The sequence below is a fragment of the Grammomys surdaster genome, unplaced genomic scaffold, assembly GCF_004785775.1.
Source record: "Grammomys surdaster isolate TR1022 unplaced genomic scaffold, NIH_TR_1.0 67, whole genome shotgun sequence".
NCBI lineage: Eukaryota > Metazoa > Chordata > Mammalia > Rodentia > Muridae > Grammomys > Grammomys surdaster.
The window spans coordinates 21,939,722-21,953,339 of NW_021604569.1; the positions used below are offsets into that span (position 1 = coordinate 21,939,722).

Here is a 13,618-nt window from a genome sequence, read left to right on the forward strand (position 1 = left end):
CCTTTGGGGGTGGCTTTGTTGTCTCTGTGGACACCCTGTGTGGAGGTAAGCTGTAGCTACGGGAGCCTGAGCAGAGGTCACGCCTGGTTAGGGACTGTACATGGAGGACAGTGTGAACGGAGCGCCTGCTCCTCCGTTCTGCTGTGGGAATTTGAGTGTATCCTCATCATGGTCCCCATTGTTGCTGAGAGACTCTCTCCCACACCCTTAAGACAACTCAGACTTACCAGGTACAGAGGAGGTGGCGGTCTTACAGAAGCTGAGCGATCTCAGACCCACAGCTGGCGGGTAGAAGAAGCCAGCTGGGTCAGGCAGTGGGCTCACAGTGGGGATCAGCTGTCCCAGGTCGGGGCTCATGTCACTGACAGGCCTGCCCTCATATGTGGGCTGCTCTCACAGATGAGGTGCCAAGCTCAGCGAGCTCCTTTCACCCTCAGGCCTGTGCCCAGCTTGCCCCAGCTGCATGCCTGGCACCTGGCCTCCCAAAGGCTCACAGGGGTGTCTTCTGCATTAGGAGACACACTCTGCCTGAAGCTGACAGGGAGAACTTGTCCTGACATCTCAGGGTCCTGGGGTGCAGCTGGAAGGAGGGTCTACATCCTCTCAGAAACCTGCCTGGGATGTGTGTAGGCCGAGGGTCCACACGTGAGGTTCCCACTGTAGCTGACAGCACGACTTCCTTGGCCTCACTACCCACAACCCCAAACACCCCTCTACCCAAGGGATGCTCTTGCCGAATCTATAGAACTGGGTCAATAGAGACGTGGCGCTGCAGAGCACGGCAGCCTGAGCCTGTGCGTTAGGCAGTGCCCTCTCCTCCCGGAGACCATCCCCTGCTTCCTTTCCAGCTCCCTGGCCAAAAGCACAACCCTTCCCCTCTGTCGGTGAAAGCCTTGGGGCATTTCCTAGGGGCTTGGTGTGTGGAATGGCTTCTCTTGGGGAGTACTCCTACCCTAGTGCCAGGGTCTGCCTATAACTGTTCTTTTCTGTTCTGCCACCTAGACTTGGACTTATGGGGTGTGAGGCGCAGGTGAAGCCCTGGAAGGGAAAGTCCTGTCCTCAGTGTCAGCCACCCTGGACGAGGAATCCAGACTGAGTTGCCAGCTTTTGCATCTGATAGTTTTTATCTTTTAACTGATAAACAGTTTTAGTTACACTATTATAAACAGATAAAAGATTAAGTATAACTGTGCCCCATATTTGATTCTTATGCCAAAACATATTTTTGAAGTCTGTCTGAAATTTAAATTTACCTGGGCATCCTGTGTTTGATCTGGTAACGTGAACAAGGCTGTGGAAGACAGCTTATAAACTAAGTTGGTGTAGTCGAAGCTTCTGACATCTAGACCCAGAGAAAAATCGGAAGTGGAGAGGCAGGCCATGGCTGAGGAACCCCGCCCTTTGTGCCCTCACCTGTGAATTGGGGACAGGAGAAGGGGCTTCATGCTGACTGCTTGTTGGGTGTGGCTGCTGGCGTGAAGACAGGGGTCAGACTCCTAGTGTGAACAATCCCAAAGACCGGGACCAATGTGTTTGGAAGTGTCTGCCAAGGGTTATTATGTTTTGGAGTCCCTAGAGCATGCTGTACACAGTGCCCAGCCCCTGGGTTGAGGTAGACGTGGGAGATGTCTTCATCTAGGGCCCTAGTTATCAGGGAAGGCCTCTCTCCATGTGCCCGGCTCTCCTACGGTCACTTGTTCCTTGGTTCCCACTCAGGGTGCTCACCTTCTTGCAGGGTGAAGGCTGGAGATTTGAGCCTCAGCAGCTGGTTGCCATCAAGAGAGGTTCCTGAGGATGGCCTGTAGGAAGGAAGTTGTTGGGACCTGGATTCTGGTCCCTCCTGCCTCAGCCTTCTGTAAAATGTGTGAATTGGCTTAGGGTAGCCTGGCTTTTCTGGCTCTAACAACCCTCAAACCTGGAGGAGTCCTGCCAGCACCTACCACCCACAGAGAGTGTACCCAGGGTCCAAGGGGTCCATGGCCAACGCTGTGGACTCGTTTGAGACCTGGTGTACAGCATAGCTTTCAGCAGCTCGTCTCTCCTTGCTTTGACTTTGGGCCCATCCCAGTAGGGAAAGGGATGTCCCGCGGCTGCACTGGTTACAAGAAAATGACTGATAGGCCCAGAGAGGTGATCACTACCGCTGGCTGCTCTTCCAGAGGACCTGGATTTTATTCTAACTACATGGTGGCTCCTAATTCCATCTGTAATTCCAGTCCCAGGGGGTCTGATACCCTCTTCTGGTTTCTCTGGCACCAGGAACACACATGCATAGACATCATTTAGGAAAACTACTCATACACATAAAATAATAAAATAAAAATTAAAAATTTAAAAAGAAATGGACTTGAAAGGGTTTGAGGAGAGAAATGCAGATTGGACTGGGGTACCAAGCTAGAAGGATGGGAGAACAGGTCCCAAGTCACCTATGGAGGAGCAGAGCCTGGGAAGGGCTGGGGGTAGTGCTGTAATGCTGGCCGGGTGGACATTCTGAAGAGCTGGAGTCCACATGGGAGCCAGCTTCAGAGAAGACACTCCAAAGACCCCCCCTACTCTGCCAGAGCCTCTGTCCCCAGAGGCCAGGCACCCTGGGCCACAGGATGCTTCTGTGTCTTAGTGTCACCTAGGGGAGCCGCAGCTCTGGGTCTGATGTGAAATGGCCGATGCTGCTTGCAGCTCAGAGGGAGGCTGGAGACCCACAGGCCCAAGCTTCTCGTGAGGAGAGGACATTTTCCAGAGTGGGATACAGACACCAGAAAAGATGAAGCTTCTTTCGAGGCTAGTTCCTCTCCTATGCTCCCATGGGAGTTGGGATGCTGCAAACTGGCCTCAGCTGACTGGAGATGCTTGCATATCAGGCCTCTTTGACTACAAGGACATGATAGGACCTCTCTGCATGGCTGGCTCGGGGTAGAGCCCAGGACGGCAGTGAACGGTGTGCATTATGTAAGTGGGCTGGAGCAGCACAAACTCATTTGCTTGTTTTCCCCCCGTATGTCTTTAGCCTCGTGAGAGCAGGTCTCAGGCAGATTGAGTCCTAGATGTCCAGTCTGGGATGCATGTGAAGATCTGGGCTGTAGTTGAAGTTTCTGGAAAGGGCAAGAAGGATGAGGTGGGTACAGTTGGGAGGCAGAGGCAAAGGTTAGGTACAGGCCAACATGCCCAGGAACTGAGGCAGGAATGTAGCCCGAAGCCTTGAGGCGGCCTCTGACTTAATGTGTAGGGCCACAGTGAGCCATGTACTCTAGAGGCCACTGACCCCAAAAGCTTTTGCTCTTTGTCCCATGACCATGCGACATGATGCATAGTCTCCAGCACAGAACCACAGCCCACCCACTGTCACTGGAGGGATTTTTGATAGTATCTGAAGAAGTGGGCTGCTCTGGGACCTGTGTGTGGGATGACATCACCCCAGGTATAGGCGGATGGCCCCAGAGCTGGGAGAGGGGACAGCTGTTCAAACCAAGGCCTGTGTAAGGACAGTGATTGGTCAACAGCTGACAAAGCTGAGACCTTAGAGTCCAGGCCCCTCACTTTGAGCCCTTCCTGTTCACAGCCAAGTATGTAGGAGTCCTGTCCCAGAGCCATGGCCATGACCAGCACAATAGCTGACACTGGTCAGATGAGATGACCCAAAAGATGCAGTCATGTGCTCCCAGAGACCATGGAAGAGCATGTGTGCAGGGCCCCGAGCACCGTGAATCAGCAGGCCTGGGGGAGGTAGGCTGTGTGATAGCCAGAAGAGGTGACCCAGGTGCCTGCAGGAGGATGTTTGCATAATTCTGTGGCTTGCAAGAACGAACAATAGCTGTGCCCTCTCCTGGTGCGGGGTGGAGATAGAGAGAGTCACTGTCCTATCCCCAGAGACCGAGCTGGGGTTTGGGAGACACATGGTTGAACATGTGAGGACTTCCCTAGTTTCTCTGTTATGGCAGAACACAGCACTGACCCCAATTTTAGGCTTCACCCCACAACCTTGCTTCAGATGCCAGCTTAGCAATGAGAGCAGGAATGACAAGCAACGTCTCTGCTTTGAGGCAGAGCTGCACCCACGTGCAGACAGTAGGTTCTCAGTTCTGAAGAGTTCCCCAGGAATAGAGCATCAGCTGAAGGACAAGTGGACCCTGTGGAGGGAAGATAGTGTCCTTACCATGCAGCCCCAAAGTGACTATACTGTAGCCCACATGCCCAGACCCCACAATGCCAGCCATTGCTGACTAATTGGGAAATAGTTCAGAGACCCTTCACTCTGGTGTGGATGACAGTTCTTAGGGACAACTGTCTGCTGCATGCAGGTGGTCAGGGTCCCTTGGGAGCCCTGCTTCCTTTCTTGATGCCAGTGGGGTGGCAGGCAGCTGTGGGACATGCACGCAGATGCCTCTCCTCGTGGTGGCTGCTGGCTGATGCTGTCAGGTTAATTGCTGGTTGCCTTGAGGCTTTCTTAAAACATAGGATGTACAGAAAGCCACAGTGAGAGCCACTTCTTCCCACTTCTCTGGCCTGCCAGTCTTCAGTGTGGGCCTGACTGGAAATCCTTGGTGTCTCTGGTCCTGGGGATTAAGCAGGAGCCTATGACCCCCTCCAGGACCCACCTTGTCACTTCCACTGTCAGGTGCCTGCTAACTCCCATGATGCCCTTGGAGAACACCCTTGGAGAACTCCTTCAGGAAGGAATGGGAGCGCTCTCCCTGGTCTCCCCAAAGTCAGTGTTGTGCAGACAGAAGCCTTTTCCCTGAGGGGCTGTGCAGGGTTCTTAGCTCACCCACAAGAGCCACTAGTCTCTCGTAAGGAATAATTAGTCTCTGTCCCTGAACCACTTTCAGCTTCTGCACCAACTGTGCCCCCAAGACTGGGTAGGTAGACCCCACTGCAAGCCTGCATAGCCTGGGCTGACCAGGGAGGGCCCGGGCTGGTTTATCTCCATGTGAACTAGCCTGGGGAATGTGGGCAAAGCTCTGCTCAGACTGGATTTCACCTGGGTGACATTCTTCCTTCAGAAATCATTCCCCACCCAACCAGTTCCTTGTCTTTGAACAAATCCAAGATTGGAGCTTCGAGGCCTCCCTACTGCCCCTGGGCTAGCTCGTACTGGTCCTGAGATTTGAACTTCCGGTACCCACCCAGGTCTGCAGGGTGCTGGTAAAGCTACAGCTTAGAGGGCATCCCACGGTCTCCAAGGTGGCAGCTCACTGCCACAAAGAATTGACAGTCGGGTTCCTTAGCATGCATGGCCCTTGAGAGTGTAAAACCTTGATGTTAAACGTCCAGGTGGATAGGACCTGGGATTGAAGTATGTGGTTACCAGACTGGACTGGGCTGGAGCACTCGGTGTTATGTGATGTGACTGTTCTGAGCTCTCTGAAACTTAAGATGGCTGATTCCCAGGCTGTCCAGGATGTATGTGGCTGAGAGAGATGAGAAAGAGAACAGGCTAAGGCAGTTCCCTTGGGACAGGTCTTTCCACATGCTTAAGGCAAAGACAGCAGGGCCTTGATCCCACTGCAATCGGGAGCACGGGTGAGGCATGTGCCCAGCTCCCTAAGTGATCCAGGTGAGATTCAGACTGGATGGAGATCCTTCTCTGTGGTGGCCTTTGTTGCTTTTGAACAGGACCAGCAATGGTGGGTGTGGCATCTTTGCTACCCCTTGAACGGGGAGAGATTGAGACCCCCCCCCCCCCGCCAGTGGGCCTTGTAAGTACCTGCAGTTTTCTGGACACTCATCCAAAGCCTTATTGGTAATCTGTGTCCCATTGCTGCTCACTGGGGAGGGACAGGATCCTGTGACATGCTCTGGCCATCAGGAACTTCCAGCTATCTCTCATCCAGTATCCCTACACCCACCCCAGGCAGCACAGGCAGACTGACATCCACCTCAGTCAGTGATGCTGGCTTTAGGCTCATGCTCCTGGCAGCTGATTTAGCCTGAAGAAGCAGAGCACAGGAAGCCATGGCCAGCTCTTTCCCAGCCTCCTGTGTATGTGAGTAAGGGTGATTCGAGCAGGGACCCACTGCTGTCCCCACTGGCAGCATCCATGTCCCTAGGCCCTTTCTACTTGGAGTGCATATCTCTGAGGGTCCCTCACAGGTCCTGAGTCTCTCTACAGAACGGAGACTCTGTGATCACTGGCAACCTCTCTGGGGTGAGGTATAATGTCCACTGATGAGTGGAGAGACTCCCTGAACCTGCCTGCGTCAGGCATGGGTGTGCCCTCTACACACTTCAGAGTTCAAACACAGTCCTTTGGCACCAGACACTGTCATTGTTCCCATCATGCAAATGAGGGCCAACAAAAGTGTCACTTATCCCAAGCCGTACTGCACGTGGGCCTCACACCCGTACAGTTGCACATGAACTCTGAGTCCCAGAATTGCAGAGGCCCAGGACCACAGGGAGTGAGAAAGGGGAGCCCTCCCTTGCAACTGGGCCTCACATCTTCCTCTTCTTGCCCCTCCTCTGACCCACCCAGTGTCCTCCCATGACAGCCTGCAGCTGGCAGGGCTGGGAGCCACCCACGCCCCTCCTGTCCCCTGCTTGTTGACTCTTCTTGCCTGCCACCCCAACCCCCTGGTTATGAGTCACCTCTACCAGGGAGCAGGTGGGGGGGCCACGAGGGTGGCAAACTGGGGGAGGGGAAGGTAATTGGAGTAGGCAGAGAATCTCTGCCTTCTTATCTCTAGAAAAAGGGGCAAGAAATGAGAGTCACTTGCAGAGATTGACTACAAAATGTCACTTAACTTATCCTGTAAGGCCTGCTGCCCTGGCTTCCAAGTGCTGAGTCTCTGGAGCCACACCATGAGTGTTTTTGGGATCAAAAGTGGGCCATCCCTCCTGTCCCCAGCCACCAGCTTGCTACTTCTGCCTCTTGGGCATTTTTGGAGTTAAACAGGTTATCACCTGTAACACTCACAGATGGTGCCTGTCAAGTGGCAGATGCTTCAGAAGGACATGTTACATGCCGTGGCCTAACTGCCAGCACCTTGGGGCAGACCCTGCTCCTGTCATCTGCAAGGTGATGGACACTAGCCCTGTCACTTGTATAGTAGCATAGAATACTTCCATTCTGTTCCCTGAATCCTGAGAGAGTCACACAAGTCTCAACCTGTAGAGGAAATAAATACTCCCTGGGCCCGGAAGGCAGCTTGACTCTTAACTCATAAACTCTCCTACTGATGACAGTAGGGACAATGTGAGCGGTTTGCATTGGCCCCGTTTCTGCAAGTGAGTGATTCAGATGGTCTGGGGTCTTACACTGGTTTTCATGGGGCCATGAGGTGAGGGAGGAGGGAAGCCGTCCCTCTGGGCCCTTGGCTGCTTTGCTTGTGCTTCTGCAGCAGCATTTGCAAGAGGACACAAAATCCTTCAGCATGTAGACACTGCGGGCTGCAGAGGCCAAGCCCTTGTCACAGCCTTGAGCATGGAGGAAAGGCCTTGGCTTTGAGACTGAACTGGGTCACCTGCTCTGCGGGTGCTGAGGAGCACCCGTGTGCAGGAAGTGGGCTGCCGCACCCTGTGTGAGTCACTCCGCATGGGTGTGTGGGCTCTGTTGGAGCTGCTTCATGTCTCAGGTCCCTTGATAGCCTTGACCTTGCTGGTGCCCAGCACTGGGCTCCACACAGGCTGCTGAGCTCAGGGGACACCTGAGGTTTCTTTCTAGCAGAGTAGACAACCTAGCAATTCAGGCTTGCACACGGAGATCATGGCAGAATCACCTAGAAAAGCTTCCAGGCCTCGGCATCCCCGGGGGTGGCATCTCGGGACAGTGCACTATCATTAGAATTCAGGCAGGCGGGTGGATAATTGCAGGCTCTGCTTTAGTAAAAATTTTGAGTAAAATTGTGTTGGGTATTTTTTGTTTTGTTATTTTCTGATAAGTACTTTCATGGGAGTGTGGATGAATGCTGTATTCTATCTGAGGGGTGTTCCTCTGCAAGAAGGAAAAAATAGCACATCTTTTGCCTGAGTTTCCTTAACCAGCCCCCTGGGTTAGCAGGTGTGTAATGTTTATGTGTGCACATGTGTGCCACTGCCAAAGTAAATAAACCAGCTTATATACAGAGCCCTTTTCTTGTTTGGGGGTGCAAATTCTCATCACATTTGAGCTCCTAACACATGGTGAGCCTCAGGAACTATCTCTGAGCTTCCGAATAGAGAGAGACACACGGAATGCTCCCCCACACCCTCATCTCACCCCCAGCTGCGCCTGCTTCTTCAGCTGACACCTCGTAGCAGGGCTTGAGTATATTTTGTAAGAGGGGCCCAGTGCTTGTTGGGGTGGATGATCTCTTTGAAGGAGTAGGGAGGGCAGGGCTTCTGGTGACACAGTGGAGTGAGGCCTGAGTCTGAGGAGGTAGGAAAGCCTCCTGGGTTTGTTCCAAGGACATCTGTTGTAGGCATAGCTCCTTGAATAAAGGTACAAGTGTTTCCACAGTGGTCTGTATCCTAGACCACACTGCCTACCTCAGTCATCTGACCACAGAGAAGACTCAGCCAGCCCTGCCTTCCTGCAGGTGGACAATTTTCCCCAGCACTGGACCAGCCAGAGACCCAAAGACTAGCTTACACACCCCTAAACTACCTTTTTTAATGGGTGCCTGCATTCTGCTTCCTTTTCTGTTGGTCCTAGGGAGTTCCCTTGGTGAAGAAAGCACCCCTCTGAGGTTTGGATTGGCATATTCATTATGGGCTCGCCATTCTGGGAGGGGCTGAGCACTCAGCAAGAGGTAGGGGTTCTAAAGACGCTTCCACTCCTCCCTGTCCACCCCCTCCCAGTCTTGGCAGGGTGGCAGCTGCTGTCCTTAGTGCTGAAAAGCAGGCTTTTCCCCCCCTAACACTCTCTCTCTCTCTCTCTCTCTCTCTCTCTCTCTCTCTCTCTCTCTCACACACACACACACACACACACACACACACACACACACACACACACTCATGCACATCAGCAGCACTAGTTGGGAAGACCGACTGCAGGAGCTGGGTGAGAGCTGCAAGCGTCTTCCTTGCTGCCCTGCATTCTACTGTGGCTGTGGCCAGGTGCAGCCCTCCGTTCTACACAGGGGGCTTTTGGGGGGCGGGGGAGTCTACTGCTATATCTATCAGCTTTTAAAAGCTTCCTGGCACCGTTTTCTTTTAGAAAATAAAAACTCTACCTCGTAAGTTGCTCCATCTTTGGGAGAGCCTTAGGGAAGGATTGCCAGATAAGCAGTCAGGCCTGCTGGCCCTGCCAGGAGATGGTGGGTATTCAGCAAGCAAACAACCGATCAGCCCCTCTGAGAACTCAATGTCCAGATGTGCCATGGCTGGGCAACTTGGAGCCAGATCCCATGTCTGGTGGGTCAAGGAGAAACAGTGACCTCTGGCCTCTGAGGACACATGCTTGCTGACACCTGGCAGACACATTGTTGTACAGACCCCACTACTGCCCAGAAGCGGAATTAGAACAATAATTAAGTCAGTGTACCACTAACAGACTTCCTGTTCTTTGCATTGTTGGAAGCTCTCAGACCAGAGTTACTCTTCTCACTGTTTCCTGTTTGTCTCTGTCCCAGGTGCCAGTTGTTTATGGCCCTAGGTACCCACGGCCTTCTTGCTTGCAGCCAGTCAGGTGTGTGCTGCAGAGGCCAGGCAGTGGGTGGCCTTGTCTTTTTATCAAATCATGCCTGGATAGCCTATGGTTTGGTAGTCTTAGTGCTGCCACACACACACACTCAGGGACCTATCCTGATGTGGCAGCCATGAGTCCCCAGCTGCTCAGACACAAGGTGATATCTTGCCTTTTTCTGTTGCCAGATCACCAGAAACTGGAGAGGGAGGCTCGGATCTGCCGCCTGCTGAAGCATTCCAACATTGGTGAGCACCCAGGGGATAGTAGAGTGGGTGGTTTTGAGAATGCCTACAGAGATATTTAGAACTCAAAACTGGGGACCAGTGAGCTGTCCAAGCTTCACACACGCTGTGAGTGTCCGGAGTCAGGAGACTCAGGCCCTGCCAGGAGGAAGCAGGAGATTCAACAAAAGCCTGTCAGCCCCATCTGCCCATTTGCATAGTTGGGAGCCAAGACAGGATAGTCACAGGGTTCTGGCTCCCCTTCCAAGCCTTGGTCCCCAGAAGGCACAGCTGCTGTGCCAGTCAGGCTCCTTCTGAAAGCCCAGACAAATGTTCAAGGAGCTGCAGGGACCAAGGTTGTGCTGACCTGGAAAGTTGGCTCAGATGTCCCTGGTCACTCAGACCTTCTCTGGCAGCCATGGCAGCTATTACAAGACCCTTGCTGGGCATGTCCCCACAGGAGTGCCTGTCCCTCTAGAACTGAAGGAGAGCCTAGGAGCTCAGCTCTTACCCATGCTGGGGAGGAACTGGAGATACCTTGGGTGTGGCTGCAGATTCAGGGACAACTGACCTCAGGGGCACTGGGATTTTATCAGGCTTCCCTCCAAAGTCTCAGTCTTGCCAGGACACAGTCCAGGAATCTGTTTTAAAGGGATCCCCAGGGACTGGAAGGAATGGGCAGATTGGGAGCCTGGCTTTTGCATCCCTTTCCAGAGCAGGAGCTGAGACAGAGAGGGAAGGCTAATCTGCTTCGGGAATGAAGGCGTTCCTGCCGCTGTCCTGCTCCCAAGTGTTGGAGATCCTCGGCTGGCCACTGGCCCAGGCTGAGAGCCGGATGGGGAGCCTCATGTCTGAGGCTGGACCTCAGCCACCAGTGGATGGACCCTAGTCTCTTAGTTTCAGAGCTCCACCACCTTTTGTTGTTTCTCAAGACAATATCTCACTATGTAGTCTTGGCTGGCCCCGGACTTGCTGGGTAGGCCAGGCTGTCCTTGAACTCATAGAGGACACCTACTCCTGCCTCCCAGGTGCTGGGATTAGAAGTGTGCACTGCTGCACCCAGCATAGGGCTTATCCTCTTGATAGGCAGGTGCCTGGGCCTGCCCTGGAGAGCTGACTTTGGAAGTCTGGATAGGCCCAGGAAACGGGATCTCAACAGTGTTTATAGGACTGGTAGGCCATGCCACTGGGTGCCTGCAGTGGAGTACCAAGAGCCTGACACTTTACCACTGAGCACTGCACCTCTTCTTGGAGATCATGGGAGATGGCACCCCAACTCAGCTCCACCAGTACCTCTAAGCTCTTGCTTACCTACTCCCAACTGGGCAGCAACCAAGAGCTGTAACTCATTCTGCCTGTTTTCATGAACTGCCTTATTTGGGTGAGTGGATGCCCAGATGTGTTTTAGGCTATTTTGTTTAGTTCTTCAATAAGATATCTCACAGTAACCTGATGTGGTTCCCAATGGGTTCCAAGAAGTGGCTTGGGCTCCAGCTTCCTGTGTGGACTCAGGGGAGGGGACCATTAGAAATCCTTGCAGAAGCTTCATTTCAGTCAGGTTAGGACCCAAAACCAGAACATTCCAGAAGACATACCTGAGACTATGAGGCTTCTGTGGAACCCTCTCTAAAGATGCAGGGGCTCTCTGGGGAGGAGATGGGGGTCACTGGAGTCACCCCTAGCCTGCCCTTACTCCGCTCACCTCAGCCCCACTTCTACACAGAACTCTGTCCACAGGCCACCCTGGGACCATTAGCAAGTGCTGGGGGACAGGTGGGGAGGTAGCTCTGGGTGGGAGTTCAATCCAGAAGCAGCGTCTGGCAGACTGAGGAGAGGAGGGACCCTTATCTCCCCCCTGATAGTGGGGATGCTTCTGCCTGTCTCTCGGGGACCTGGTAGGATGAGTGGAGGTGACTCACAAAATAAAAAGTTCCCCCTAGGGGAATCAGCATCAACTACAAAGTTCCTTCTTTTCAGAGGCCTGAGCCAAGTCCTGCTTACATGCCCAGAGCAGACTTTACTGGTGGGAAACACAAGTATCCCCACTTCGTAGAGTGGTTTCACAAGTATGGTATTCATCTGTGCTGCAAGACAAACAACCTCAAAGTCTTCACCAACCAACCTGGGTCATCTGTGCTCACTGGAGCAACTGAGCTGGCTGGCAGGCCCTTACGGAGCTTGTGGGACCCTCTACAAAGTGCTGATGTGCACCCCTGTTTAAAAGTTATTAAGAATTTCACATCATGCCGGGCGGTGGTGGTGCACACCTTTAATCCCAGCACTTGGGAGGCAGAGGCAGGCGGATTTCTGAGTTTGAAGCCAGCCTGGTCTACAGAGTGAGTTCCAGGACAGCCAGGACTACTCAGAGAAACCCTGTCTCAGAAAGAAAAAAAAAAAAGAATTTCACATCAGGGCTGGAGGGATTGCTCAGTGCTCAAGAGCACTTGCTCCTCTGCAGAGGACCTGAGTTGGATTCCCAACACCCATGTAACAGTGCATAACCACCTAATAACTCCAGTTCCAGGTGGATCCATTGCCCTTTTCTGGCCTCTGTGAGCACTAGGTAAATACTTGGCATACATAGATACATGCAGGCAAAGCACTCAGAAAGAAATTTTTAAAAGATTTCAAAGCAGCAGCAGGAGCAGAGTCCTCTTGAACTGTCCAGGCTCCTCCCCAACTGCAGGCCTAACACACTGGTCTTGCCTAGGGCAATGGCAAATACAGCCTGGGCTGCATCTATCCAGTGTTTGACTGGAGCCTTGGAATTAATTTCCGAGATGACTCCTTCTATGATCTCAGTTCCTCTCCATAAGTTTCTCCCCAGAGCCATGTAAGCGTCGTTGTGAATGGCAACAGGGTCCTCCAAAGCCAGTGATGACAAAGAGATAGATAGATGATAGATAGATAGATAGATAGATAGATAGATAGATAGATAGATAGACAGACAGACAGACAGATAGATAGAACACTTTAGTTAGTGTCCATTGCTGTGAGATAATCAACAAGTAAGGAGAAATAAGTCTTAGCTCATTGTTACAGAGATGTCAGTCCAGGGACTGGAGAAGTGGCTTAGAGGGTAAAGTGCTTACCTATCAAAGGAGCCCGAGGCTCAGATTCCCATCACCCATGTAAATGCCAAGCAAGCATGGTGCCAGCCTGCAAGCCCAGTGCTCAGGAGGTAGGTACAGGCCATGCCCAGAGCAAGCTCGCTGGCTGAAGCAGTGTGTTCTGGGTTCAAGTGAGAACTCATGAATAAGGCTGAGAGTAATTGAGGAAGATGCCCAATGTCAACCTCTGACCTCCACATGCACCCACACACATACATGTGCACCCACACGTGTGAACATGCATACTCGCACGGACAAAGTCCATACCCATGCACACACATGCAAAATAAGTACCAGTCTATGATTTCTTGGCCTGATTGCTTTGGGCTTTTGGTAGGAGCAAATGTTGGAGAAGACCTGTTCACCTCACACTTAGCAGCTGGGGAGCAGAGGAAGAGAGGATGGGGGTCCCTACTAATCTAACTTCTTTTCACCAGGCCTCACCCCTTAAATAATCCATCTCTCAGTAGTGCCATATGCTGGAATCAAGCCTTTGACATGTGGTCCTTTGTGAGACATTTTCTAACATAACATGCAGAGACAAAACAGAGAAATAGAGACAAGTATGAGAAACAGAGATGGAGACAGAGAAAGAGAGAAAAGGAAGGACATATTGCCTTTCAAAGTTATGGTAAAGAAATACATGACAGTGTCCCCGTGTAGACGCACAGTTCTATGACGTTGAC

At 52.4% G+C, this 13,618-nt stretch overlaps 1 protein-coding gene across 6 annotated transcripts in view; it reads left to right on the plus strand.

Annotated features, from left to right (window-relative positions):
• The window catches only part of Camk2b (calcium/calmodulin dependent protein kinase II beta), a 90,091-nt gene that overhangs the window by 40,685 nt on the left and 35,788 nt on the right, over positions 1-13,618 (plus strand). For all 6 annotated transcript variants that reach the window (XM_028778036.1, XM_028778026.1, XM_028778022.1 and 3 more), the window contains exon 3: positions 9,787-9,846. In XM_028778036.1, the coding sequence (XP_028633869.1) occupies positions 9,787-9,846 (60 nt within the window). The remainder of the gene's footprint in view (positions 1-9,786; positions 9,847-13,618) is intronic.